Below are 24,914 nucleotides of genomic sequence, written 5' to 3'. Positions count from 1 at the left end.
CAAATATCTGGGACGGAGAGAAAAAATATGGCAAGGATTTTACTAGGGTGCATTATAGGGAAGGTCCCATCTCAGGTCATAACTTGTTATAGGGCATTCCTTGACTTTATCTACATTGCACAATATGCAAGCCATGACAATACCACCATTCAATACCTGGAAGATTTCTTGGATCTCTATCATCCCAACAAGCATATCTTTGCCCATCTTGGGGTATGAGAACATCTCAACATTCCCAAGTTTCACTCCATGCTACACTATGCTGATGTATTAGAAATTTTGGCACCACCGACAATTACAACACAGAAATATTTGAAAGGTTCCACATAGATTTTGCCAAGGAATGCTGGAGGGCATCAAATTTCTGTGACGAAGTTCCTCAGATAACTCAGTGGCATAGTAGGCAGGAGAAAGTAGCTGTGTTTGAAAGCTACCTGAACAACTACAAGAGAGAAGAAGAGAAGCAGGCAGAGCTGGAAAGAGATATAGAGGCCAGTTCATCACCTACATTCAAACCTCTATCTATTTTCCTGGCTAAACAACCACATTCCCCTGGCCAAACACTGAAAAGCATTCAAACAAGTCATCAATGTCCATCTTTCTCATATCACCTACGTACTTTCCTTAACAAATTCATGGACAGAGGGAACACAATCCCTCAAGTGGCCTTGGCCCAGCTTCCATTTGATCAACTAAATATTTGGCACTCATTCAAATTTGTGTTGGATAGTCTGGGTAATGATATAAGTAGCATCCAAAATATGGATGGTATAGAGGTCAAGCCTGGAAAAAGAGGAGAGGAGGGCAGATTTGATACTGTTATTGTAGTACATACTGATGAAGCAGAGGCAACAGCCCTGCAAGGTATGTCAAACTGTATTGTCCCTTTACAGCTTTTTTGCTTACACTATCACTATAAGGATAAAGGTTGGGAGATTGAGGGTCATATTCTCACTCCCAGATATCCTTTATTCTTACAAGCTTGCACCTCATTCATGGCCCAAAGGCTCTTTGGCTTACGTGGAGTGGTACAAAATATCTAGAAATCCTGGGCAATTTCATAACATGTACATTGTTACCAAGCTAGTCCCTCAGGCAAATGGTGTTGCACCTGGTGCTATTATTCTACTGGGGAACATACATCAAAGTTGTCATCTGGTTCCTCTTACTGGACCTGGGATTGTTTGGCTGTCTAAATTTGGAGGATAGATAATGTACTGGATGTTTGTGGATCATTTTCACTTAATAATTGGGCTAGTAAATTTGCATACCAAACAATATGGTAGTATAGAATTCATTTGTTGTAGTATAGTAACTTGAAGTCCATTATTTTATTATTGACAACTTTGAACTGATCTGATTGGCTTTAATTGCAATAAAAGTACTCTTTATGTAGCTGACAAAACCGGATAATCCCGTTCTCTGCAAAAGCAGCCATTGTTCTCCTAGGAGTCATTGTATTGTAGCGAGTAGTACCTCCGACTATAAGTAGTAGGGGGTTTAACATAGGAATACCTCAGTCGTTTCTATAGCCTCTCGGGCAGCGGCTAAGGTATGTTATATTACATTTATTAGAGATCACCTTAAAACTAACATCCATTGTAGTTTCACTTAGGATTTATTAGTAGCAGTAGTGGCATCTATATCAATCTATAGCGCACTATTTGTCACAAATGCTATATTTGGTCTATTACCCAATCATACCAAACTATATCCAATCATAGTAAAATCATGTTTTCCTGATGCATTAGTTCCATCACCACCATCCAGGAGCCAGCTAGCAAAGGCTTCACTCTCTGGAGTACGATTAAGGTGCATGTTCTGTGTGAGATAGCAGACATGGGTATTTGTCCACATTTGTGACCCCCCAGAAGAGGCAGAAATAATATGTTGCTTTGTGCCTCTTGGAAAAACAGGTGTTGTTTGGCAGAAATCCCCTCAATGACCATTGTAATGCCTCCAAATAGAAGCTGATTTTCCAAAATATCCCACAATGTACAATCTGACACTTCAATACAATGATGAGTGTGAGAATTTTCAATGTGACTACAATTTTCACTGCGCTCTCATTACTACTACACTACTCTACTGTTAACCAAAAACCATGTGAGTGAAACTGAAAAAATGTGCTCCCACGTGACTTTTGGGACCACTGTCCCCTTTATTTTAGATCAGTGAACTCCAAAGTTTTTGAGGAGCTAGCAGGTTTTGGCATCCTTACAGCCACAATATAAGACTTGCACTGACATAGTCTACTCCCAATTCTAGCATACTGCTGAGCTACATATACTGAGAGTAGACTGTCTGACCATGTAATAGTATATATTTACCTGGCTAAATATTCAAAAAAATAAAATTCTGGGCTATTCCCCTATTTGATCCTGGAAATTGAGATGTCCTTTTATTGTTGTTCTATTCAAGCTCTGCTACAGCTAAATTCATAATGATAGACCAATACAGTGAGTCCTCCTGTTGTCTAGCACAACAAACCCGTTGAAACCTGGGGGGTGATCCCTCTCTCTCTCTCTTTCTTTGCTTGTCCAAGTTGTGCGCCAGAGTAACAAACTCTTGGTTGTTACAATAACATCAGGAAATTGGTGAATGTATGATAAGTGTATACATGTATATACCCTTAAATAACACTACCTACTCTGAAATATCTACATTAAGTATCATCCTGATTACCCACCCCCTAGATGAAACTTGTAATGGAACACACATGATTTTGATAGAGATGAAAAGAAAAGTATTGAAGTGCCATGCCTTGGGAGGAAAACATGCAGGAAAGATAGTTTTTATTCCATGCCTCACACTGGAAACTTCTTTGGAAGAATTGTCCATGGTAGACTGTGTATAAGTTTAGGGCAGGCTTATAAGAACATTCAACGACTGAACAGCAAGTCAAACATGTATCATATGCAATTCAAAGACTTAACAATACTTTACAGACAGCACAAGTTCATTGACTTAACATATTGATCACTTAACTGTATTATTGTTATTGTTATTATTATTATTTATCACGTAGAAAAAGCATTGCACAGTGGCAGAGCCACAGGTCGGAAATCTTTGGTATAAATTTCGGAGTTCACTGATGACAATGAATGTTACTCCACCATCCTTGTTGTCCGTATATGGGTTTGGCTTCACTGCCACCGAGGGTCCACACTCAATCGCAAGAGTGTCTTTAACGCTTTTCCCGGTATCACGTCCTTATATTTATATTACTGGCCTGCCAACAACTTCCTCAACCATGTCGAGCGCGACGGAGCTCTTTCTCCCATCAAATCTACCATATCCTATCAAACTCGTGTCTCTCGATGCCAGGCCCTTAGTTTCGGTTCAACGGGGAACACGACTTTTGAGCTATTCTTTTGTATATCCATCTACTGTTGCAAACTCCAAACCTGAAACTGGTTTTGGAACATGGGACTGCTCAGTTGAAGGTACAGTGGACGCCTGGAAGGTCAGGGCGGGAGACATCATCTCAGAGCAGAGGGCGAAGGATAGGCCAGTTATCTTGGTATCGGAACCATGCAAACATGGCGTACAGGTCGGCGGACTATGCTGTCTTTGTGGGAAGGATATGACTGGGTGGGTGTTATATATATATTTGTGCTAATACGTGTTACTGAAATTGTATCAGCTATGATTATACTGGATTCTCGGATGCCTCTCGTGCATCCATCCAGATGACACATTCCGCCTTTGGACCGACTGTATCGTTGGAAGAAGCCCAAAAAATAGAGAAAGAAACTGCAGATCACTTACTCAACTCAAGAAAACTTTCGCTGATAGTTGATCTTGATCAGACTATCGTTCATGCGACTGTCGATCCCACTGTTGGCGAATGGATCGCCGAAGGCGAGGCTTGGGAAGGAAAGAGAGCAATGAAAATGAAACCACCGCAACGGTCTAAAGAAGATGAGGATGTTTCAGATGAGGTAGCGACAGACTCAGAGTCTGATGATGAGTGCAATCCCAATTGGGAAGCTCTCAAAGATGTCAGGAAATTTCAGCTTGGTCCCGAATCTTTTGGGATGCCTTCATCCCCTAGAGCATCACGCAAAGTAAAGGGTAAGCAAAAATTTATTGAAAATGAAGGTTGTATGTACTACATCAAGCCTCGGTTAGCACTATTTCTGGCTTCGTTGCGCATGTACTCCCAACTCACGCTATGAAAGTCCTGGATGGCAACATTTTCTCCATAGCATCGCAAACAAATATGAAATGCATGTCTATACTATGGGCACACGTGCTTATGCAGAAGAAGTCTGTGCTGCCATCGATCCGGATGGTACAATTTTTGGGGGGCGGATTCTGAGTCGAGATGAGAGTGGTAGTAAGTACTTTTGTTTTCCGAGATTACTCCAAGCTTCATCAACTGTTTACTTACAGGCTTAACTCAAAAAAGTCTTCAGCGACTTTTTCCATGTGATACTTCTATGGTCGTCATTATAGATGATCGAGCAGATGTGTGGGAATGGAGTCCAAACCTCGTTAAAGTTATACCCTGTCAGTGGGAACAGTTCTTCTCTCTTGCGTCAATGTAGTCCTTGACTTACCGCGACTTTAGATGATTTCTTCGTTGGAATAGGAGACATCAACTCTACATTTTTACCGAAAGTTCAGCCTCTCACAACTGCCATTCCTCCAGTACCTGGCAAGTATTTACTCGTTTCACTCAGCATCTGACTAATCCAAGATCATTATCAGATATTTTACCATCGCTGCCCGCCACAAGCACAGCGTCGCCTGCCATTTTGTCGCCTCCAGTCCTGACAACCGAGGCACTGGAGCGCAATGAACTAGCATCGAAGACCCTACTTACCCAGAATTCTTTAGCTCTTGAGGCTCAGGTAGAAGAGCGACCGCTGGCTAAAAAGCAAGAAGAACTACGCTTTGCCTCAGACGATGGTAAAGTTACTGAAGTCGCTCAGGAAACCCCTGCAGGTCGTTCTGCAACGGGATGTCAAGAAAAGCAATGCGCGAGTACCAAGCCAGACAAGGGCGTACGCCAGGCACTACTAAATAATGATGACGTTGAACTACAGCGTGTCAAGAATGTATGGGTGTATACGTAGATTCCCACGACGTTTGTTAACGCATTTTACATAGTTGCTTGAAGATATCCACCGCCGCTTCTTTGGTGCTTATGATTCTCGCTCACCGGAAGGCAGGGGGAAGAAGCGAAAAACAAGTTTATTGGGAAGATATCGACCTGACAAGCCATATGATGTCACCGTAAGTTTGTGATTGTTCTCGACCCAGCTCTCACCAACAGATCTCTAGAAAATCATACCTTCGATGCGGAAGGAAACGCTGGATGGTATTCATATACTCTTCTCAAGTGTCATACCGCTTGATACTAAGCCAGAGACAACTGAGATATGGAAAGTCGCAGAGATGTTTGGGGCTCAATGTTGTACCGAGTTATCAAGTCGAATCACGCATGTTGTAGCAGCCAAGGTTTGTCTTGGCTTCGTTGTGAAACGTTCCACGCTGATAACACCGCGTGTATGCAGCATGGTACAGTTAAGGTAGATGCAGCAAGGAAACGTGGCGGCATCAAAATTGTATGGCTGTCATGGTTCACGGACTCTATTGCACTCTGGAGCCATCAAGACGAAACCCCTTATCTTTTGGACGAACCTCCTACAGCAGGTCCCAGTTCAAGTCCAACTCTTGATCCTAACCAAATTTCATCGGACCCTGAACCCGATGGAGATGACTGGGATTTGGACCCACTTACCGTAGGAACTCAGTCCAACTTGAAGTCATTTGGGCTGGCTGAAATCGACTGGGATGATATCAACGATGAGGTTGATGCTGCTATGAATGAAAGTGATGATGATGACACACGAAGCGCTAGAAGCATGGCCAATGGAAACGTATCGAACGACGATGGAGATGCTACGGACATACAAAGCCGCGTTAGGTTGGCATAAATGTTTTCGCAGATATGTGATAAAATCTGAATATTTTAATCCTTTTCGACAGCGGTGTGGCTTCCACTCCACGGCACAATCGCAAGCGCTTACGCAACACTACTCCCTCGGATATCGGAAATGAGTGGACAAATCAGAGGCATGATGACACGCTTCGGTCGCCCCTTGCAAAACGTAAGAAGGTCGCTGCTGGCCGGTCGGGATCATCCAGATTAAAGGAAGCTATATCAGCTGAAGATCTGGATGATGATCCTGAATCAGCGGTGAGTGAGCACAGCGGTGGCAACAATAGCTCAGGTATACCGCAAGGAATTTTTGATGGCCTGCGGGAGGAGGAGGAGGAGGAGGAAGGTGATGGTGACGATGAAGACGACTTCTTAGCTCGTGAATTGGAGGAGGAATGGGGATAGTGACTGACAAGTAACGCTTCTGCAGCCAAATTCATATCGATAAACTAGCGCGTGAGATCACCAGTGAAGACTAAACGGAGTGTGAATAATATTGCAGTGCCAGCCGCTGGCATGTGATTTCGTCAGTCTAATTGTTGGAGGTAAAATTGTAGGCTCATACCAGGCTCCTGCCAAGCCGCACTGTTTCGAGAGAGGAGGATAATTGCTAGAGCAAGAATGATAAGATATAATAAAAATTCATGCCCAGCATAACCTTGATCCTCGCTCTCTCTCCACAGCGGCTTGCACTTAACATTGGTAAACATTGGCCCGCCACAGTCATGGTGACAGCGGACTATCAAAAATAATAGGCAGATTTGTATTTTCTGAAAGCTCCTTCCATTTTGAGAAAATGACAATAAAAAAATACATGTACATTCTGCGATGCTTATTGCACAGAAGCCAAATGCATCAGTAGATCAGTTCAATCAGATACAATGCAACATCATGTTGAAACTGTCCTCAATGTGTTTCAATCAACAGGCATACAACCCCTTCAATTCTTCGAGCACATTTTGTGTTCCCCATCTTATCAAAGCCACCCTTTCGTGTCTAACATACAGTCTCAAAAAGAAACCTTCCACCAAATCTTATGCAAATGCAACTATCAAAATTCACGCGATCATCCAAACAGGAATGGTCACAGCACGCCTGTGGTAATAAAAGACATCAAGGCAGACTGCATTACTGAGCTCCACAGGCTCTCATCTGAAGACTACGGCTGGCACTTCAATGCAGCCAAAGCAACATCTGAACAGATTGAGTGGTTCTGTTCGGATGATATGGTGCAAAAATTTCAAGAAGATGCACCAGTACTGTGGGATCTGATGGGGTTGCTGTTGTCAGCAAGAGATGGCTGATATTTTGATGAGCGAGCCGCCTATCCGCAGCATTAGATGGAAACAACGGCGAGAGGCTGTACTCACTGTTGTAAGTGTATGATACAAGCTTTGCTGGGCCAATAAATTGATAGGTTACCTAGAAGAAAGTCGCTGTAATAAGTATCTTAATGCAGAGTACAAACCAAAAATCCAACACGCTGCAGAGTATCCTCGGGATATTTCTTCATTCATCACATACACCTGAAATTGTCATCAACACATTAGCTTGCATAGGAGTTCAGTATCAATTGATACCATTCACAGTGCCATTCAGTCACTCTCTATGTGTTCACACCAGGCTCTCAGAACTCTTGGCCAAAGCCTACTTGCTGGTTATGCATACGACAACTTTGACATCGACCTCAAATCTGCAGTGCCCTCATCAGAAAAATCAACTGAATCATTGAAACACCTTACCTCAGGTCTCATGTTCCCGCTTCAACATGGTGTCACTTGAGAAGACCTTCAATGCTCCGACAAGCTTTGGAAACAGTCAATCTGGAATTCAGATGCTTTGAAGGCAGACCTCCCACTGGGGTGGCCTGTTTAAGAATTGTTTAGTATCCATCCTGACACCCAAGATGACTCTGGCCTCAATCAATGCCAAAGATTCAACTCGTGGAATTTTTTACATGACCTCTGCCATCATGGGCCATCCTATTTTGGTTGGTTTAAGTCAGTCATCAATGAACCTGACATGTTAGAGCCCATACTGGTTGTTACAACACCCATTGTCGCTATGAAAGCCATGGATGTAAATAACTCCACTGTATCTGGGAATATATTTGCTGTTGTTGAGCTAATGAGCCAGGGCGGATTTGATGAGAGCGGGTCAATAGAAAATGAGGATTTGGACTTGTCACCATACATTGTGCTCTTTCATGGTGATCTTGGAACTGGGGAACGTCTGCAAGCTGTACAGCAGAGATGCGCAATTGAGCAGACACCATGGGATTGGTTTCAACGTATTATCTATGTCCCTGGTCTCTTTCATCTCAAGATGGCTTGTGCTGACGTTATTTGGCGTGTATTCATAAGTCCTGTAGCTGCCAGAGACGATGACACATGCCTAATGCGTGACATTGCTAGCCCAGAGAAACTGGCATCTATGCATCAAAGCCTGGCCTTCAACAAATACACCAGCTAATTGGCTATGCTGGAATATGTCGATGTCTCGAGTGTTGGAGGACTGAGGTAGAAAAACAAAAGTCAGACCATAGTTCTCTTGAAGCATTGCAAAGTCCAGGCCATCATTTGAGGAACTTTCAAGGATTGCAGACCAGCTTGCTAGGTCAAAATTCTACATAATTGTTCACATTCTTTCATGTACAGCAGGGTGACTATTATTAAACTCTCCCTCCACAATTCTTCCACCATTTTGATACATCAAAACAAATACTTTTGTCAATATTTTACAATATGAAATATTTATTTGATGCTCAATTTCTGTGCCACTTTTTCTAAAGCAAATATTTAAGTTTTGTTCAAGTTTGATCATGATATTGGGTACATTAATATTTAACATAAATATCAGAGAAATCACTTCATTTTGCAAGCCACAAAACACTCACAAGATTTCATGTTTTTCTAAAAAAAAAATAAAAAAAAAAAAATTTCTGTGTTGAAGTTTTGTTATAATATTATCATTGTCACAACATATTTTTGAGCTATAGTTCCACAACATTTTACTTGAAAAGGGCATTTAAAATGTCTGTGTGCAATACAATCAACATTTGTAGTACTCAGGATATTGACCAAACAATATATCTTGCTTGACCAAAAGAAATTGCTTATGATACATCTTGCATATAGAAAAATCTTGACAGTATTTTAAATCACATCATGTGTGTTGAACTTATTAAATATTCAACATTATGTTGAGCCTTAATTTTAAATATTTGTTGTTGTTTATACATTCAGTGAAGATAGGAAAAAATATGATAGTTGTGATAGGATAGGTTGCAGGAGGTCATAGTAAGGTTGTGAAAGGTTGCAAAGTGGCAGATAGACTACAAGCACCAAACATGATCAGCATCTAGAAAAACAAGGAACTGTGCGTGAACTTACCGTTCATGACTCGCCCCAGCAAAATGGCACCACAGAACAGTTAAACCGAATGCTGCTTGAGCTAGCTCGAGCCATGCTGATATCAGCTGGAATGCCTAGAATGCTGTGGGGTGAAGCAGTTAAACACATGGTTTGGATCAAAAATAGATCCCCTACCAAGGCCCTTAAAGGCAAAACACCATATGAAATGGCATGTGGCCAAAAACCAGACCTAAGGGACCTTGGAGAATTCGGATGTATGGCCTACATTGAAATCCTGAATGCAGGAAAACTCCAGTCCCATGCTAAAATTGAAAGATAGATGGGATATGATTTAGAATTCAAAGGGTACTGGATATATTGGCCAGACAAACATACCGTATCTGTTGAACGAGATGTCCTTTTCAATCCAGATGAGTGCCTCGAGCCACTGCCAAAATGACCTGCTCCTGCTTGATGTGGTTGAAGAGCCAGTCCAAGATGACCTACAAATGAACATGTTAGCAAATGAAGAGCCTGAAGAAAATGCACCTGTGTTTTTGGCACAACTGCTAGCCCCAGAACAAGTGCCAGAGCCACCTATCCAGCCTCATCCAGTCGAAGGGGCACCCATCCGCCCCATTCCTGAGATCCAAGAGCATCCGCGTCAAGGCCGACCAAAGCCACCAGGCTTTCATTGAAACCTGCACAAAAACGGGCACACAAATCTTGCATGGATGTTAGCTATAGAGGAAAGTGAGGCAGCAACACACCAGTACACTATGGCAGTGGCTGACCTAGCTACCGAGTCATCTGAAAACAACTCACAGACAAAACCGGATAAACCCGGTCTCTGCCAAAGCAGCCATTGTTCTCCATGGAGCATAGCCACCACTCCATGGAGTAACCATTGTTCTCCTAGGAGTCATTATACTGTAGCGAGTAGCACCTCCGACTATAAGTAGTAGGGGGTTTAGTATTGGAATACCTCAGTCGTTTCTATAGCCTCTCGGGCAGCGGCTGAGTTTCACTTAGTTTTATTAGCTGAGACTGGATTTTGTTAGTTTTGGTGATTCTGCACCTTTGTGCTACCTACATATTTTCATGCCTTTCTCTATCTATTCCTCTACCATTCAGTATTAATTGTGTTCTCTATGATTTTGCCTCTGTGGCTGCTTTTTTCACCTTTGTTTACAAAACTTTGGACAGTATTGCAGAGTCCAATGCTTCCTATTCTCTAGTTACTCATATTGGACTCTAGATATTGTATACCTCCTGTAGTCTCTCATAATAGCTCTCAGCAAGTGGCTAGACACTTCCTTTTGTGAGGAATCAATTTTTCTTATCGCATTCCCGTCATGTCGTGGTTAGCAGACTCGATCCCTGTCACTCCTCTTGCCCTTGGACTAGAGATTACAGCAGGTGTCTTATTACTTTTATCATTTTTCTTCTTATTCTCTCTTCACACTCACATTCTATCGTACCTACAACGAGGAAGACTTGTTGTCGACCCTCGAGAAGATATCCAGATGACATAGCCACGATCCAGTGCTATGTCTGGGAATACTTCGGAGGAATATTGATGAGCAAAGAAGGTTGTGAGTCAGCGCCTTCTCATGGGCTTACTGATACAGCCAATCGCACATCCCTTACCAATACATTTTCTCATACAATTAGTAAATACGATAGATCGGACCACTTTCTCCTTTTTTCTTATTGGTTAGCTAGCTGGTCAGACCACTTTCTCAGTACTTCCCTTTCTCGGTCTGACCATCGCCGTTCACTATATAGAGAAGTACATACTCGATGTATTGTTCTCTAGTTCAATATTAGTTTGGATTTGCGCTCATACCGATACTCTTCATTCTCATACCTTGATTCACCGCCTTCCAGTAAGGACTTGACCAGGCATTGTGCTTTGTTATATAGCTTCTTATTTGTTGCCTGACACCTTTAGGCTTTGTCCTTAACAGATTTATCTGGTTTTGTCAAAGAATTCCTGAAATACATGAGTGATTCTTCATAATATATATTAATACTGTGTATATATAGAAAAGTTCTACATGGGATAGTGGAAAGCTTAAATTAACTGTAACAACCAAGAGTTAGTTACTCCGGCGCACACAGGAACACACTATAAAGAAGATGAAGAGGGAGTGGTTACCCCTTAGAATGCAGAGAGTTAGTTGGTATACAACAGGAGGACTCACTGAGGAGTCTCCTGGATCTATTGGGGTTTATATACTACTACAGGGTTGTTTGTACATGTGTACTATACAGTTGATAGAGACAGTGGCTGACGATGTCATGGGGCCTAGCCCGCATGGCCAGCTCCACTGTGTGGGAGAGTTGTGTCCAAAATAAGAAGAAAGGCAACGCGGCGTGAGAAAGGGGAAGTGCCGCGTGGCACCATGTGTGAAAGCTAAAGTACAAGGTTAAAGCGGAGAATAAAAGTAAAGGGAAGGTCCAAAAATTGTGTTATCGTAACACTACCCCCTTCTAAGGCTCGACTTCCAGGCTCGACCAAATACCGGAGGTAGTAGTTAAATTTTCAGGCATAGGTTGAAAAAGAGAATTAAAAAGTTTTGAATCCATGCCTCTAAGCTTCCTAGGAGCTGAGGAATTCTTAGAATAAAACTCGCGAACAGCATCGCGGGAATTGTCCAGATGGGCTTCTGGTTCCCACGTTCTGTCCTCGTCTCCATAGCCCTTCCATAGGACTAGGAACTCTAATTTTCCACGCTTCAAGCGTGCATCCACCACCTGTTCGACTTCGAACTCTTCTTCACCTTCCTGGGTGACTACAACCGGTCCAGGCCGGTCTACACGCTGTCCCAGCAGCGGCCCTTTGTAGGGTTTCACACGGCTAATATTGACCGTGGGTACTACCCTCATTTGTTTTGGGAGTTCTAGCTCCACTGCGTTGGGCTTGACTTCCTTAATCCGGTAAGGGCCAATCCACTTTTTGGTCAGTTTTCTAGACTGCCGATCTTTTAATTTTAAGTGGTCGGTATCTAACCAGACCAGGTTGCCGACCTTGTAGTCAGGGGCCTTAGAGCGTCTACGCTCTGCCCTGTCTTTCATCTGCTCTGCAGTTTTAAATAGCGCCTTGCACGTTTTGTCTAAGACAGACTTCATGTCCTTGGCCATGTTCCCAGCAGCCTCGTTTTTGCTTTTGCCAGGTTCTACACCCATTCTGGGGAGGTACGATCTAGTGACCTCGAGTGGTGCCTTTCCTGTAGCCGATGACTATTTGATATTATAAGAGAACTGGGCTATTTTTAGCCACTTGGCCCAATCCGTCTGTCTGTCATTAATAAATATACGGAGATATTGCTTCAACTCTTGGTTGAGTCTCTCCGTTTGTCCATCGGTCTGCAGATGGAACGCCATTGATAACTTAGGTTTGATGTTTTAAAATGTACAAGACGTAACAACCAAGAGTTAGTCACTCTGGCACACAACTCAGACAAGCAAAAGAGTAATGAAGAGGGAGTGGTTACCCCTTAAGATAGGACCGAGTTAGTTGTGGGTAAACAACAGGAGGACTCGCTGAGGAGTCTCCTGGATCTATTGAGGTTTATATACTACTACAGCGTTGTTTGTACATATGTACTATACCGTTGATGGGGGCAGTGGCTGATGATGTCATGGGGCATAGCCCATGTGACCAGCTCAACTGCATGAGAGACTTGTAGCTAAAAAGGAAAACGCAGTGCAGCGTGAGAAGGTGGAGTTTGAACAAAGATGGAAAGTGCCACATGGCACAGTGTGTGAAAACTACAAAAGAAAGTTGAAGAGGAGAATGAAAATTAAAGGTCCGAAGATTGTGTATTGTAACACAAGATGTTGTTGATACCCTCTGAGGAGATCATTTGAGCTGTCTAAAGGATTTGAAAAGTGTGCCATTCTAACTGTCTCTTCCCCCTACACGTTGACTCTGCATGTTCAAACTTACTTACCAATTTTGGTGTCGGAGAACACCCCGCTGAGTGGTTGGAGTCTGGTATGACTGGGCTTTTTTACTGAGGATTCCCACGAAGTCAGAAATGCGGTATATAGTACGGTTGGTGGCGATTGTATATTTTCTTTCATCTTGGATAACTAACTTGTCATGGCATCCACTTTTTTCAGTTGGATCCGGTCTTCCGCTGCACGCGAGTACTTTCTAAGTGCGTCTCGTACAATCTTGATTTGAATCATAACTCATTGAAACCGGACTGCTGCAGGCACTCATTTTTGGGGCCCAGCCAGTGCAACTTCTTTGCCTTGATCGTGCATTTCATTAATCCTCATTTATATAGGTAGCAAATTGGGGTCTTCCGTTAGCAGCTCTAGCGGATTTGAGGAAAGACGAGGAGGTCATCTCAGGAACAATGACTAGTGCGCTCGCGCTGTACTCGTGAGTAGTCTTGGAACAAGCGATTTAACTAGCTTACATATATATGTACTTTTGTAGGGTGGTTTTCATGCGATTCGGTTTGTAAATTTGCGATCCGTAAGATGTGAACTGATGTGTTTCACATAGCTTGGCGAGTTCAACCGCGAAATTACTTACTATTTGCTTGCCATGCCACAAATGCTACAACGCAGTCATTACAACAGGCTCGATTCTTGAATTACTGGTATAATGGTGGTCGAGAAAAGAAACGTGATATTTTGTCTGGAAGTGCTATTAATTCTGTATAACTAGACGCCGTGTGCTCTCCCTTGGACAAATTGAACTTTTTCCATGCAGTTCACCAAAATCCATCGTCACCTATCTCATTCGTGTTCCTCTTGCTTTCTATTAGTGTCTGTCGTTGATACATCTCTGCGATCTCCATCGATCGCCGTCAGCCAAAAGAAGGGCGCGTGAGTCCCATGCACGGCGTACCTGCTCAGGACTCGTGGAGTCCTCGGCTGATTTATCCTCCCGTGGCCGAATGAACCTTGGAAAACGCAAGGATATACCCCTTTCTTCGATCTGCATAGAGTAAATAAGGTGAATATCAGACGATAAAATCAAGTAGGCATTGCGCACTAGTCCTTGGGCTGCGGTATAAATAGGGCTCAAGCTTAGATCGGCTGTAAGAACCTCCCACACAATCTTAGGTTCGAACCAAACATCTGGTTGGGCTCCGCCAGCTTTTATGTCGCCTCTAATATTGAGTGATTGGAGCGGCTTCAGCATGTCGTAGTGTGTCTGCAACTGTTCCTCGCTGAAACCGGTACCGATTTTGCAAATCGTCTGGAATTCTTCTGTATTCGTGTCGTAACAGGCAAGAAGGAATGCACCATAGACATTAGCGCGTTTCCCCTTGCCGTAGTATCCTCCCACAACTACCAGGTCCAAAGAATCACCTACTCCATGCAGGTAGTCTTTCTTTAGCTAGTATCGTGGTCTCATCAACAAGAGGGTAGCCACACAATAACAGAGCATCTCACTTTAAGCCAGTTGACACTTCGGCGACTAGGTTCATAATAACTATTATCGCTTGCCAACATCTTCACCATGAGCCCTTCACATCCATCTTTGATACTTTCCTCGAGGAATGCTTCGATTTCGTCTATCGTGTTACTATCTGAAGCCTTTGCGAAATCAAACTCACCGGGGATAGATTGAAAATGCTGCCGTAGTAATGCCCTCCTCTTCTTAAGGTCCTTCTGCAGTAAAGGCTGAGGAGAGAAAAACGTTAACCAAACCGATGTTAAAGGGCAGATAGAAATGAAAGCACACTTCGCCATTTAGATACAACAGATCGAAGGCATATAAACAAACGTGTACTGTAACGTCTTGGAATCTGACATCCTTCCGCTTCCTTTTACTCAAGTGTTGGAAAGGCATCAACATGCCAGTGGATTTGTTAATTGCGACAGCTTCTGCATCGATCACAAAAGAGTTGGTTGAGGCTCGTATGCACTGCAAAACGTAGACTATCAGACATCAAAGCGAAAAAGTAACAGTAACGATCTCACGCGCGGGAGTTGCTCTATAAGATCAGGATATTTTTTACTCATGTCTTCTGAATTTCGGCTGAATATTCCAATAGTACCATCTTCCATCTTATGCACCTATTGTTACGATCAGTGTATGTAAACTCAACGCGTGAGCGACAATGGAATGTACGTACCTGTGCACGTTCGCCATCATACTTATACTCACATGTGAAGTCCATGCCTTCAAAACGATGGAGAACCTCGCCGATTGCCTTGGTGGGCTTGGCCAACATGGGTTTCAGAGGGATACCTGGCGTAAGCTTGCACCTATCATGAAGGCAAGCAATGCCAACTTCGAGAAGTGCGGGTATGACCTTCTCATATGTTGGTAATTCACTAGATATTGATGTCAGCAAAATATCCAGTCCCCACGACCAAACACACCTGTAAACACTTTTCATGACCCTGGCCGCTTCGTCAAGACGGTTTACTAATTCATGCGGGGTCCACTTCGCCTGGTCTGTATTGACCGTAAGCATTGGCATCAAGGACCGAGTGAAGATGGAATACTACCTCTCTCCATTTCAGCCAACACAGCTGCATGTGCAAGGGCTACTAGTACTGTCCTCTCCGCATTCCCGATTCGCAGTTTACCCTCCAAGCTACGAACAATATATTTCGCTTCAAAGCCCTGGCATGCAGTCAAGATCTTCACCATGATAGAAACTTTTTTGCCTTGGGACTGGAAAAATCATGAATGTGATGAAGTAACATATGGTGATTATATTTGCGCTCACTGCGTGTCCTGATGAAGTTGCAATTTCTTGAAGGCTTGAAAATACAAAAGGTATCGTGAGAGGTTTAGCTTTGAAAAGGGTTTTTTGGTTCTTTTTTGATTTCTGAGTTTGGCAAAGTTACTACGTTACCAACCATGAAAAGTTGGTGAAACCATTACCATAGCCACAAGACCTAAGTCACCCTCCTTCTTAAAGTCAGCTTTTATCTGTGCGGCACTGCGACCAGTTGATTGCCCAATAGCTTTGACAAGGAGGTTTTCTCCGATACCTAGTTCTACACCAACGTAATCTGGACTTAACTGGCAAAAGATTCAGGTTCACATCGCATGCTACTAAGAAGAAAGATATACCCGATTTATACATAAGTATACGGCTTGTAAAAGAGACTTCGAATCTCCGATTGCACTGCGTTGCAATATAAGTAAGAAGAAGGTCGTAAGGAGCGCAGTTTTTTCTAAACGCTTGGGAGTGGCTTCGATTAAGGAAAAAGCTTTCACAAGGGCGGCATAAGGGACCCTAATAGCGACGATAAGAATGTATGACATGCAAGTAGGACAGAAAAAAGACTGACGGATCGTCAGCTTGCCAGCCACCATTCAAATCAACTTTCTCTTTTTGTAACACTACTCCTTCAACACTTGATAGTGCAGACATGAACATAACTCTTCCAAGGGAGATCGACGAGACGTACATCTGTGATGCATTGCACTTAGCTGCGTTATAGTCTTGATCTTCCACTACCTTCATGCTGCCACTGTGAATAGACTCGCTTTCTTCATCTCGCCGACAGGTGCTAGGCCCCAATGATTGCATCAACGGCTCTTGTTCGCTGTGACTTTCGACAAAACCTAGTAGAAGAATGAAGAAAACAGTTGTATCTGGATAAATATCCGCTCACTGGAGATCACTCTTAGTTTTTTCTGTTTGGATTGTTCTGTTTGATCTAAATAATGGGAAAAACATCCAGAATATATTGGGGTGCACCTTGACAAGGAGGACTTGATGATAAATTCCGTTTTAACATCTTATTGGTGGGCAGTGAGCTTGATTCGATTGAGGTTGCCGCGTCTGACTCATCAGGAAAACGGGGAGATTCCTAGGAATGTGTGACAGGTGAATAGCAGAATGTCACGCAGTAGTTATCCAAAAAAAAGTCCCTGACCCTGACTCCCAAAAGTGAGTGGCTGAGGACCCCGAAAACTGTTCAAAAAATGGTATACCATAGTCGGGGATACTTTTCAGTGAAAATTCGACCAAGTCCCTTCTTACAGTTTAGGATCTATAGTAGATAGATAGTAAAGTTCACACTAGCATTTTGTAATTTGGAAAGGTCATTCATAATATTCATTGGCATGTTTTCTTGTATGTAAACACCAAAACATATATTAAGATATCTGGTAAGCTATACTCGAGATCGCTTTGGCTGTTTCTGGTGCTCTGTCATACGAGAACGTTTCTGTGAGGGTAAGGAAACTACTACTGCCCCTACAGCCTCACTACCTTCCTCAGTAGTATATAAAACAATCATATCCTCCGGTATACTTCACACTAATTGTTCTGTCCAGGAAATCTTCAATGCACTCACAATTTTCTCTGGCAGCAGTTGAGTTTGGTTCCTGTGTGCATGGATGGTGTTGAGGTGGTGTTGTAGATTATACTTCCATATAGCAAGTCCAATGCGGGAGTCAGAGCAAGGACACAGTGGGCATGTAATAGGAGCATTTGTGGATGGTGATGTGCTACTTCCTTTCAGTGCAGAGCTGAGGTTGAAGGAACAAGCTTGAGGACATGCTTATTCGGCCTGGATTGTGCTCTTTGCTTTGACTAATGTCACCAGATGGCCCAATAGGCCACAGAAGCCACAGGGATCAGAGTGGTTAACCTATGTATACAGTGAGTGCATTGTGGTGATGTGGATGGGGAAAATATACCTGTTGTATAAGACCACTCTCATGTGTATCTCGCATTGTGTGGAGGATATGTCCCCCCATGTGGTTTTGAAGGGCTGTCCATTTAATAGCTTTACTGCAAATGTTACAGTTTACATGCTCCCCAGCTATGGTCTTAGTGCTATGACTGTTCCCTAAATATTGTGTTGCCCCTTTGGCTACAAATGCACAAGACTAAACCAATGTCAAGACATGTCAGAAACAAGCGTTAAACATACTTACCGTCTACATTCTTATAAGGGAATCCAACTGTGGTGATTCCGCACTTTGGGATAGACTTGGTAGATTTATTGAGCTCACTAAGCTCCCACAGGGCCTCAACGGCCACACCCAGGTCTGTTTCAGAAACAGCCCATGTTTCTTTTTGTTCACGTAGTTGGTACGTCTGGGTGGAAGCCCACTATGATAGTGGACAACACTTAAGGAAAAACGAAGAATTGATTAAGTTAGGATTTAAGATCAGGGGGAAACTAGTCTACCGTACAAGGTGTTGAACGACAGGTTATATGTGTAGTGTAGTATTCCAATGTAGTATGCCAAATGTCTATGATGATGCCATACCCTATTATGATGTCATGTTCCTTTGTGAGCTACGCTTACACTGGGGCAAGAACTTTGTTGGTTGAATTTTAAGATTTAGAGGGTGGACAATAATGCTTGGAACATGTAGGATGAGGGCCTTTTGAGAGACTTTCCCTTGGTTAACTTTCACTTTCTTGAGCGGTCCAAACTTGCAGTAGTTCCCGGTCCACAACTATAAACCTTGGGTCCTCACGTTGTATGGAATACCAGTGTTTGGATTTTGAAGGGCGGCCTTCTGCATTTGTAACACCTATCCCAAAACAGGGATCTCCACAGTTGCTAGACGAAGGGACTCTTCCTGTACCAAGGCAACCCGCTGCTTGTTTTGTTCAATACAAGTTACTTGTAGAACTCCTACGCTAACCGTCTTCTGGTGACAGATGAGAATAGCAGCCAAGTCACCAATAAGTAATGCATCACCCATGATGTCATCACTATTGAGATTGGTCATAATTGGGGGCTCGCATGAATATCCTCAAACACAAAGTGTGCAATCCCGAGACATCTTGACCTTCGGTGACCGGAACAGAATCTGAATAGCAGAAGCATTGTGGATGCTTCTTCCCTCAAAAACCACCCAGTCTTCATGGTGTTTGGCAGTTTCCATCTTATTTGGCTCGGGCAGGAGATCCTCCAACTTGATAGCTGGTAGATCTACAAGCTCACTGTTGCTGGCCTGACTTTGTTCGGATATGAGTCCAACTAGTTCACTGTCAGATCCTATGTTTTCATCACTGTCTTCAATATCCTCTGTGTCCTCCGCCTCAATGTCCTCCACATCCCCCATTACAGTGCCTTGGCCTTCAACTTGTAGCAGATCAGAAGCAGTCACAGGCTTGCTGCTGTCGACTTGGGAGGGATCTTTTTCAGATGAAACACTAGGATACTTCCCATTACCTGTAGGGTGCATAAGGTTGGTTTTTCCATCTGCAAACAAGTTGTTGAAGGATGTTTCCAGTCCAATTTTTGCAAGGATAGTGTTGAATTCTTTTACCACTGTTAACCACACACTTTGGATGGACACATGTCCACATATCATATCCGCTTGCCACAAAGCAGGGTTTGTTTGATCAACTCCCAATGTGTCTTCAAGCTGCAAGCAGCGCTGTCCCCGGTCCCACAGGGGGTTTTATTCATAGATGACAGCACAATTGGCTGCAGAGGCAAGGCATTTGCATAAACAAACAACACCCATAATTGGGTCATGGTTTTCCGTTTGTGCTTGTCCAAACAGCCCTTCAAGGTGGTCATCCCCATCTTGAAATAGGTAGACAGGCTGTGTGTCATCCAGTAGCTGTTGGCATGCAACTGTGAATATGATATTTCATTGCTTGCATATCACCATAGAGCTGATTTGACATGAACAACGTTGTATGCTTTCTGTAGAGGACAATTCTCGGACGTTGAATTGGGGCTTCTGTGCGTTTTTGCATTCGAAGCTCCTATGTCCTTTCTCTCCTCACCAGTAACATTGTCCCTCAGTGCGGAACTTTGCCTTATCCACTTCCATCCTTTCTTTTCATTTGGTTTCCTTCCAAATTCGGATCCTTTCTTCTCTTTTTCTCTTTCTCTCCAGATGTAATCTATCCGGATGAGTTCTCATTTCCATTTCTGGTAATCTCTGGGAATATGCCCTCCGTAGATCACCCGGTCTACCAAGGGTTTATTCATGTTTTGTCTCAATAGTGAGACCAGGAATTCTTTGTTCATTCTGCTGTTATATCCTGCCCACCTCTTTTTTTCTTCAAACTTTTCGAAGAAGGCCTGAGCAGTCTCATTGCCCTGTTTTAGGGTCAATATTTCATTCTTTGCAGTTTCTTTTTCAAAACTGTCTTTGAATCTTTCTTCCATTTTGTGGGCAAAAAACGGCCAACTTCCATATGTGTTTGTGATGTCGAGCCCCATTTGTTGGGCGTCAACTCTGTTTTCTAGCCAGTTGGTTTTAAAGGCCGCGGCTTCTCCTTCTTTCATAAAAGATAGCACAAAGCTTATCTTTTTTCTGTCATCTTTGAAATAGACAGCGTCATCTTCGAATTGTAAAAGTAAGGACTCTCTGAAAGCCCGATACTTTTTCTTATCTCCTGAAAAGTTTTCTGGTTTTTCCAGGGCTGTCGATGTTGTCTTTGTAGTCTTTTTTAGTCTTCTCTCTAAGACGTTCACTTCTTCTAATGCCTCATCGAGTTGGGACTGGTATAGAAGGCGAGTTTCTCTGATTGCCTTCTCGACTTCCTGTTTTACGTATGCCTCCAAAGAGACTTCTTTGGGCGGGGGAGTGTCTATTCTGGGTAATGAGTCCATCATTTCCCGAGTAAATGTGTCATCCGTGCTGCTGGATCACTCGGGCTGATCTCGGTACTCTAAATTGGACATTTTTCGAATTCGAGTTGTTGTGGCGGGGGAGTTTCTTGTTTTATTACAGGGGAGAGGCTTCTGATTGGTGTGATGGTAGGGAGTGGGGATTGTCCTTTGAAAACGTAGTCTCTGGTGTAGATGTTCTGTTCGCCGATCCAGATGTAAAAGTCTCTACTGAGCATAGAAGGAGTTCACCAGTGATAAGCTGGATCGATACACCACTTCTATGGTCTCTAGTAGTCTATCTGTTTCTCTTTGAGTCAAGGTGATCCTCTTCTGTTCACCACTGACTATGTACGTATTGTGCTATTTTTGTATTTTTACAAATTTTATGTGAAAGGTTATAGTAGAAAATCTAGGTGCGAACGGTTGTCTAGTTTTAACCGGCTTCTTGGGCTCTCAATTCTTCTCCCGACTGGCGGACGCAAATGCGCGGCCTGGTCAGAGGAAAGTGAAGTTTGAAACTATGTAAAAACGAGAAAATTCCAGTGGTTCCACACCAAAGGAATTATAGTGATATAATGGTAATTAGAGGGGGATGGTTTGGAAGGAGTCTTGGGAGGTTGTGGGTGAGACATTGGCTGGGAAAAATGATAGAATGGTGTTTGGGCGAGTGGGAATGTGATTTAATGGGATGATGGGTTGCATGTGTGGTTGGTAGAATTTTTTGAGTAAAGCAAGGATGATGATGATGGTGACGATGATGATGATGATGATAGTGGCTGTTACGCTCATAGACAGTACTCGTTTACAGTTGTTGATTGTGTTAGATCCCTACACCTTTTGCCGAACTAACGGAGGTGTAAGTCTCAAAATCAGACAAGTAGTGTCAAGTATCGGTATAAAGAAGTAATCAACAACTGAGGAAATGTATGTACATGGGTGTTGGTATATATACATTTTCTGAAGGTCAGCCATGAGGCGCTGACTGATGTTGTGCGTCATAGTCTAGGCTTTGTCACGTAATTGTCACGTGATCAGATATAACTAACTACTTGTTTACATAATGAGTCATGTGCTTTTGTCACGTGGTTGTCACATAATCAGATATAATTAAATAATGAATCAAAAGAAACTAAAGGTTTGACTCAGATTGTGACACTTAGCCTCTGGAAAGTATTCTGATTTATCTTTTGAAAAGACTTTCCAGAAGTCATGGTATTCTGGAGGTACCAGCCTCTTGATCTCTTCCTTGGGTTCTACCTTATCATTGTTATTGTTAATCTTATCTAAAGATCTGAGTTTGGCATAACCATGACCAGCGTTTATCCTTTGTCAAGCTCAGTTTGACGGACATGATTTGGTTTACCTAAGTCATTACACTCCTTGGGGCAACATGACAATGTGACAACACCTGTCTGCCAGTTGATCTCAGAATTGTGTTTAAATAGCCAGGTTCAGCCTAAAATTAAATTAAAACTTCCCTAGTTGGGTAGCTTCAGCGGTGACTCGTTCCCTGTGTCCTTGGTACTTGATAACAAAAGAACATTTGTGCATAATGCAGCCACCTGTGTTAAGTGTACCATCAATGCTATAGATGGGAATAGACATATCTAATTTTACAAGGGAAAATCCAACCTACTCCACCCAGACCTGATTTATGGAGATGCTATTGGCACCTGAATCAAGCAGAGCACTAGTTGGGTGTGATGATCTTTGGAGGCCTTGTGCCTATTTATCACATAATTTGTTGTCTACAGAGCACAACTATCAAATTTACGACAAAGATATGCTGGCCATTACTTAAGCTTTAGAGCACTGGCGGCACTACTTAGAAGGTGCTAGGCACCAATTTAAAATCTGGAGTATTTTATGATGGCCCAGGACTTGCACCAATGACAGGCCCGCTATGCGGTGTACTTATCTAGGTTTAATTATAAATTAATTCATAAACCTGGTACTTCTATGGGAAAAGTGGATGTTTTATCTAGAAGAGAGGATCATGCCAACAGCATCAAAGATAACAACAAAGGTGTCACCCTGATAGATCAATCTAATCTTCTAGAAGTCTTCAAGAAAGGCATTTCATCAAAGAGAAGGCACGCCTTGATGGCAATGAGAACAATTTATGGAAAGACGGGATCTTCTATTTTAAAGACAAAATCTATGTGCCGGAGTCCACAAGGATCAAGGCAATAGATAGACATCACAACACTGCAGTGGCTGGACACCCTGGGTGGCAACAAACAATAGAGGTGATCTTCAAAAATTACATGTGGCCTGGCATGGTTAAAGACGTACAGGAATACATAAAATCCTGTCTGAGATGTGCCATGGCCAAGAATTCTCATCAACAGCCAACAGGTAAACTTATGCTGAATCCAATACCAGCTGGTCCCTGGCAAGATATATAGGTTGATTCCACGATGGATCTACCCAAGTCGAATGGGTATGATTCAGTAATGTGTTGTGAATGAGTAAATCATACACTGATATGATTCTAGCTCGTCAAGTCTCACCATGGTAATTTCCTGACCATGCATGAGAAAGTCATTCCATATTAGTACCAAAACTATTCCCACCTACCGTATATATTCACTTATGCATCTCAGTCTTCTATCCACAGACTGAGGTAAAATTTTATACCTACAAACACTCATAGAATAATACTGATATTACCATAGTAAACTCCTTTACTTGTACAGTGACCCCAAAAACCCTTTCATGTTGACTCTGGGTGTCATGCATGAAGCATACCATCAAATAGCTTGAGAATTGCAGTTAGCTTTGACGGAGTTACAAATAGTACCATACTCTTGGCTATAAAATTGCCCCATAGGTCATGTGATTTGGTTCACATGCTATAGGGATATGGTTGATTTAAAACAGCAACATCATGGAAAGGGTTTTTTCACTTTTGAAGTGAAAAGGGTATTTGGTTATTATCAGTACTTGGTATAGCCTTTTTTTTCCCTAAACACTGCCTGAATCTTTCTAGGCATACTTTCAATTAGTTTATGACACCTCTCAACTGGTATTTTCTCCTACTCCACTTAAGTCCTTTCCCACAATTCATGAATCATATTGGGGGGGTTTTCATACCCTGCAAGCCTCCTCTTGAGATGTCCGGTAGGATTTAGGTCAGGAAACTGTGCAGGCAAACCATAGTGTTGAATGCTGTTCCTCTAGCCAGTCCTTGACCTTCCTGCAGTTATGCTTGGGGTCATTATCCTGCTGAAAGATACCCTAAGAAGGATTGAGACTATAATACTCTAGGGTTTGCTGGAACTCATCCTTCAAAATCTGTAGGTAAAAATCCCCATCCATCCTACCATCAACCTTGGTAGCAAATCCAACTGCTTTCCAAGTCATACAGCACCACATCATTAAGGAATATCCTCCAAACTCGAGGATTCCATCTACCAGCTTATTACTAAGCCCCTTACTTACCCTTTTCCATGCTCATTTGTGTCCATCTGACCCTAGGTGATTGATTTTAGTCTCAACATATCATATTACTCTTTTCCAGTCCTCCAGAGTCCAATCCTTGTGAGCATAGGCAAAATTCAAACAAGCTTTGTGGTGCCTAGTAGAGAGAAGGGGATGTTTGGACTTCACCACATCCTTTATACCAGATTTCTTCAAATGAAGGCAAACAGTATTGGATGAAAGGGGCTAGTTGATGATGCTGGTAGGGCTTTGGTCACTTTAACAGCATTTTCAGCTTTTCCAGAGGTAATAAAATGTTGGGCATATCAAATATTGGCAGGGGAAAGCTTAGAAAGATGACCTTTGATAGCTTTAGGTAGTAGAATGCTTTTTGGAGCAAAGTTTGGATATATTAGAAGGGCTAACACCAGTCTGCTTGGCAATGGCTTCACCAGAGTACACCGTTAATCCGGTCCAACCTCTCCAAAAAGGTAAATGAGCACGACCTCTCACAAAGGTCTGCAGAGCTATTTGTAAGACATGATTCATCAACATATGTCCTACAACAGTAAAATATGTATTAATAATGCATCCCATGCAGTAGTCAGACCACCGAACAGCTCACTTAGTGGAGGGAGATTTG

At 42.7% G+C, this 24,914-nt stretch overlaps 5 protein-coding genes across 5 annotated transcripts; 3 read left to right on the top strand and 2 right to left on the bottom strand.

The window, feature by feature from the left end:
* Positions 1 to 133: 133 nt before the first annotated feature.
* Positions 134 to 1,209, top strand: SERLADRAFT_405898 (uncharacterized protein; the record flags this gene model as incomplete). The annotated part of the gene is made up of 3 exons (XM_007314440.1): positions 134 to 213; positions 275 to 864; positions 1,007 to 1,209. 3 exons carry the CDS (start codon positions 134 to 136, stop codon positions 1,207 to 1,209), a joined length of 873 nt encoding a protein of 290 aa, XP_007314502.1.
* Positions 1,210 to 3,192: 1,983 nt separating this feature from the next.
* Positions 3,193 to 6,485, top strand: SERLADRAFT_354339 (uncharacterized protein; the record flags this gene model as incomplete). The annotated part of the gene is made up of 10 exons (XM_007314439.1): positions 3,193 to 3,594; positions 3,647 to 4,129; positions 4,185 to 4,342; positions 4,399 to 4,515; positions 4,577 to 4,667; positions 4,706 to 5,066; positions 5,119 to 5,244; positions 5,293 to 5,469; positions 5,526 to 5,938; positions 6,001 to 6,485. 10 exons carry the CDS (start codon positions 3,254 to 3,256, stop codon positions 6,356 to 6,358), a joined length of 2,625 nt encoding a protein of 874 aa, XP_007314501.1.
* Positions 6,486 to 7,975: 1,490 nt separating this feature from the next.
* On the top strand, positions 7,976 to 8,425 carry SERLADRAFT_434201 (uncharacterized protein; the record flags this gene model as incomplete). The annotated part of the gene is made up of 1 exon (XM_007314438.1): positions 7,976 to 8,425. One exon carries the CDS (start codon positions 7,976 to 7,978, stop codon positions 8,423 to 8,425), a length of 450 nt encoding a protein of 149 aa, XP_007314500.1.
* A 4,972-nt stretch (positions 8,426 to 13,397) lies between these two features.
* On the bottom strand, positions 13,398 to 17,129 carry SERLADRAFT_458691 (uncharacterized protein; the record flags this gene model as incomplete). The annotated part of the gene is made up of 19 exons (XM_007314437.1): positions 13,398 to 13,475; positions 13,533 to 13,705; positions 13,763 to 13,782; positions 13,832 to 14,123; positions 14,180 to 14,269; positions 14,327 to 14,674; positions 14,731 to 14,961; positions 15,023 to 15,205; positions 15,262 to 15,357; positions 15,417 to 15,618; positions 15,667 to 15,742; positions 15,796 to 15,964; positions 16,020 to 16,121; positions 16,178 to 16,318; positions 16,370 to 16,535; positions 16,591 to 16,656; positions 16,711 to 16,867; positions 16,918 to 16,953; positions 17,004 to 17,129. 16 exons carry the CDS (start codon positions 17,041 to 17,043, stop codon positions 14,043 to 14,045), a joined length of 2,184 nt encoding a protein of 727 aa, XP_007314499.1.
* Positions 17,130 to 20,149: 3,020 nt separating this feature from the next.
* Positions 20,150 to 20,848, bottom strand: SERLADRAFT_434199 (uncharacterized protein; the record flags this gene model as incomplete). Its single annotated transcript, XM_007314436.1, has 1 exon — positions 20,150 to 20,848. One exon carries the CDS (start codon positions 20,846 to 20,848, stop codon positions 20,150 to 20,152), a length of 699 nt encoding a protein of 232 aa, XP_007314498.1.
* Between the last annotated feature and the right edge of the window lie 4,066 nt (positions 20,849 to 24,914).

Source organism: Serpula lacrymans (assembly GCF_000218685.1).
Source record: "Serpula lacrymans var. lacrymans S7.9 unplaced genomic scaffold SERLAscaffold_3, whole genome shotgun sequence".
Taxonomy (NCBI): Eukaryota; Fungi; Basidiomycota; class Agaricomycetes; order Boletales; family Serpulaceae; genus Serpula; species Serpula lacrymans.
The sequence above is the reverse complement of the archived record's forward strand: the minus strand, read 5'-3'. Positions and strand labels throughout refer to the sequence as shown.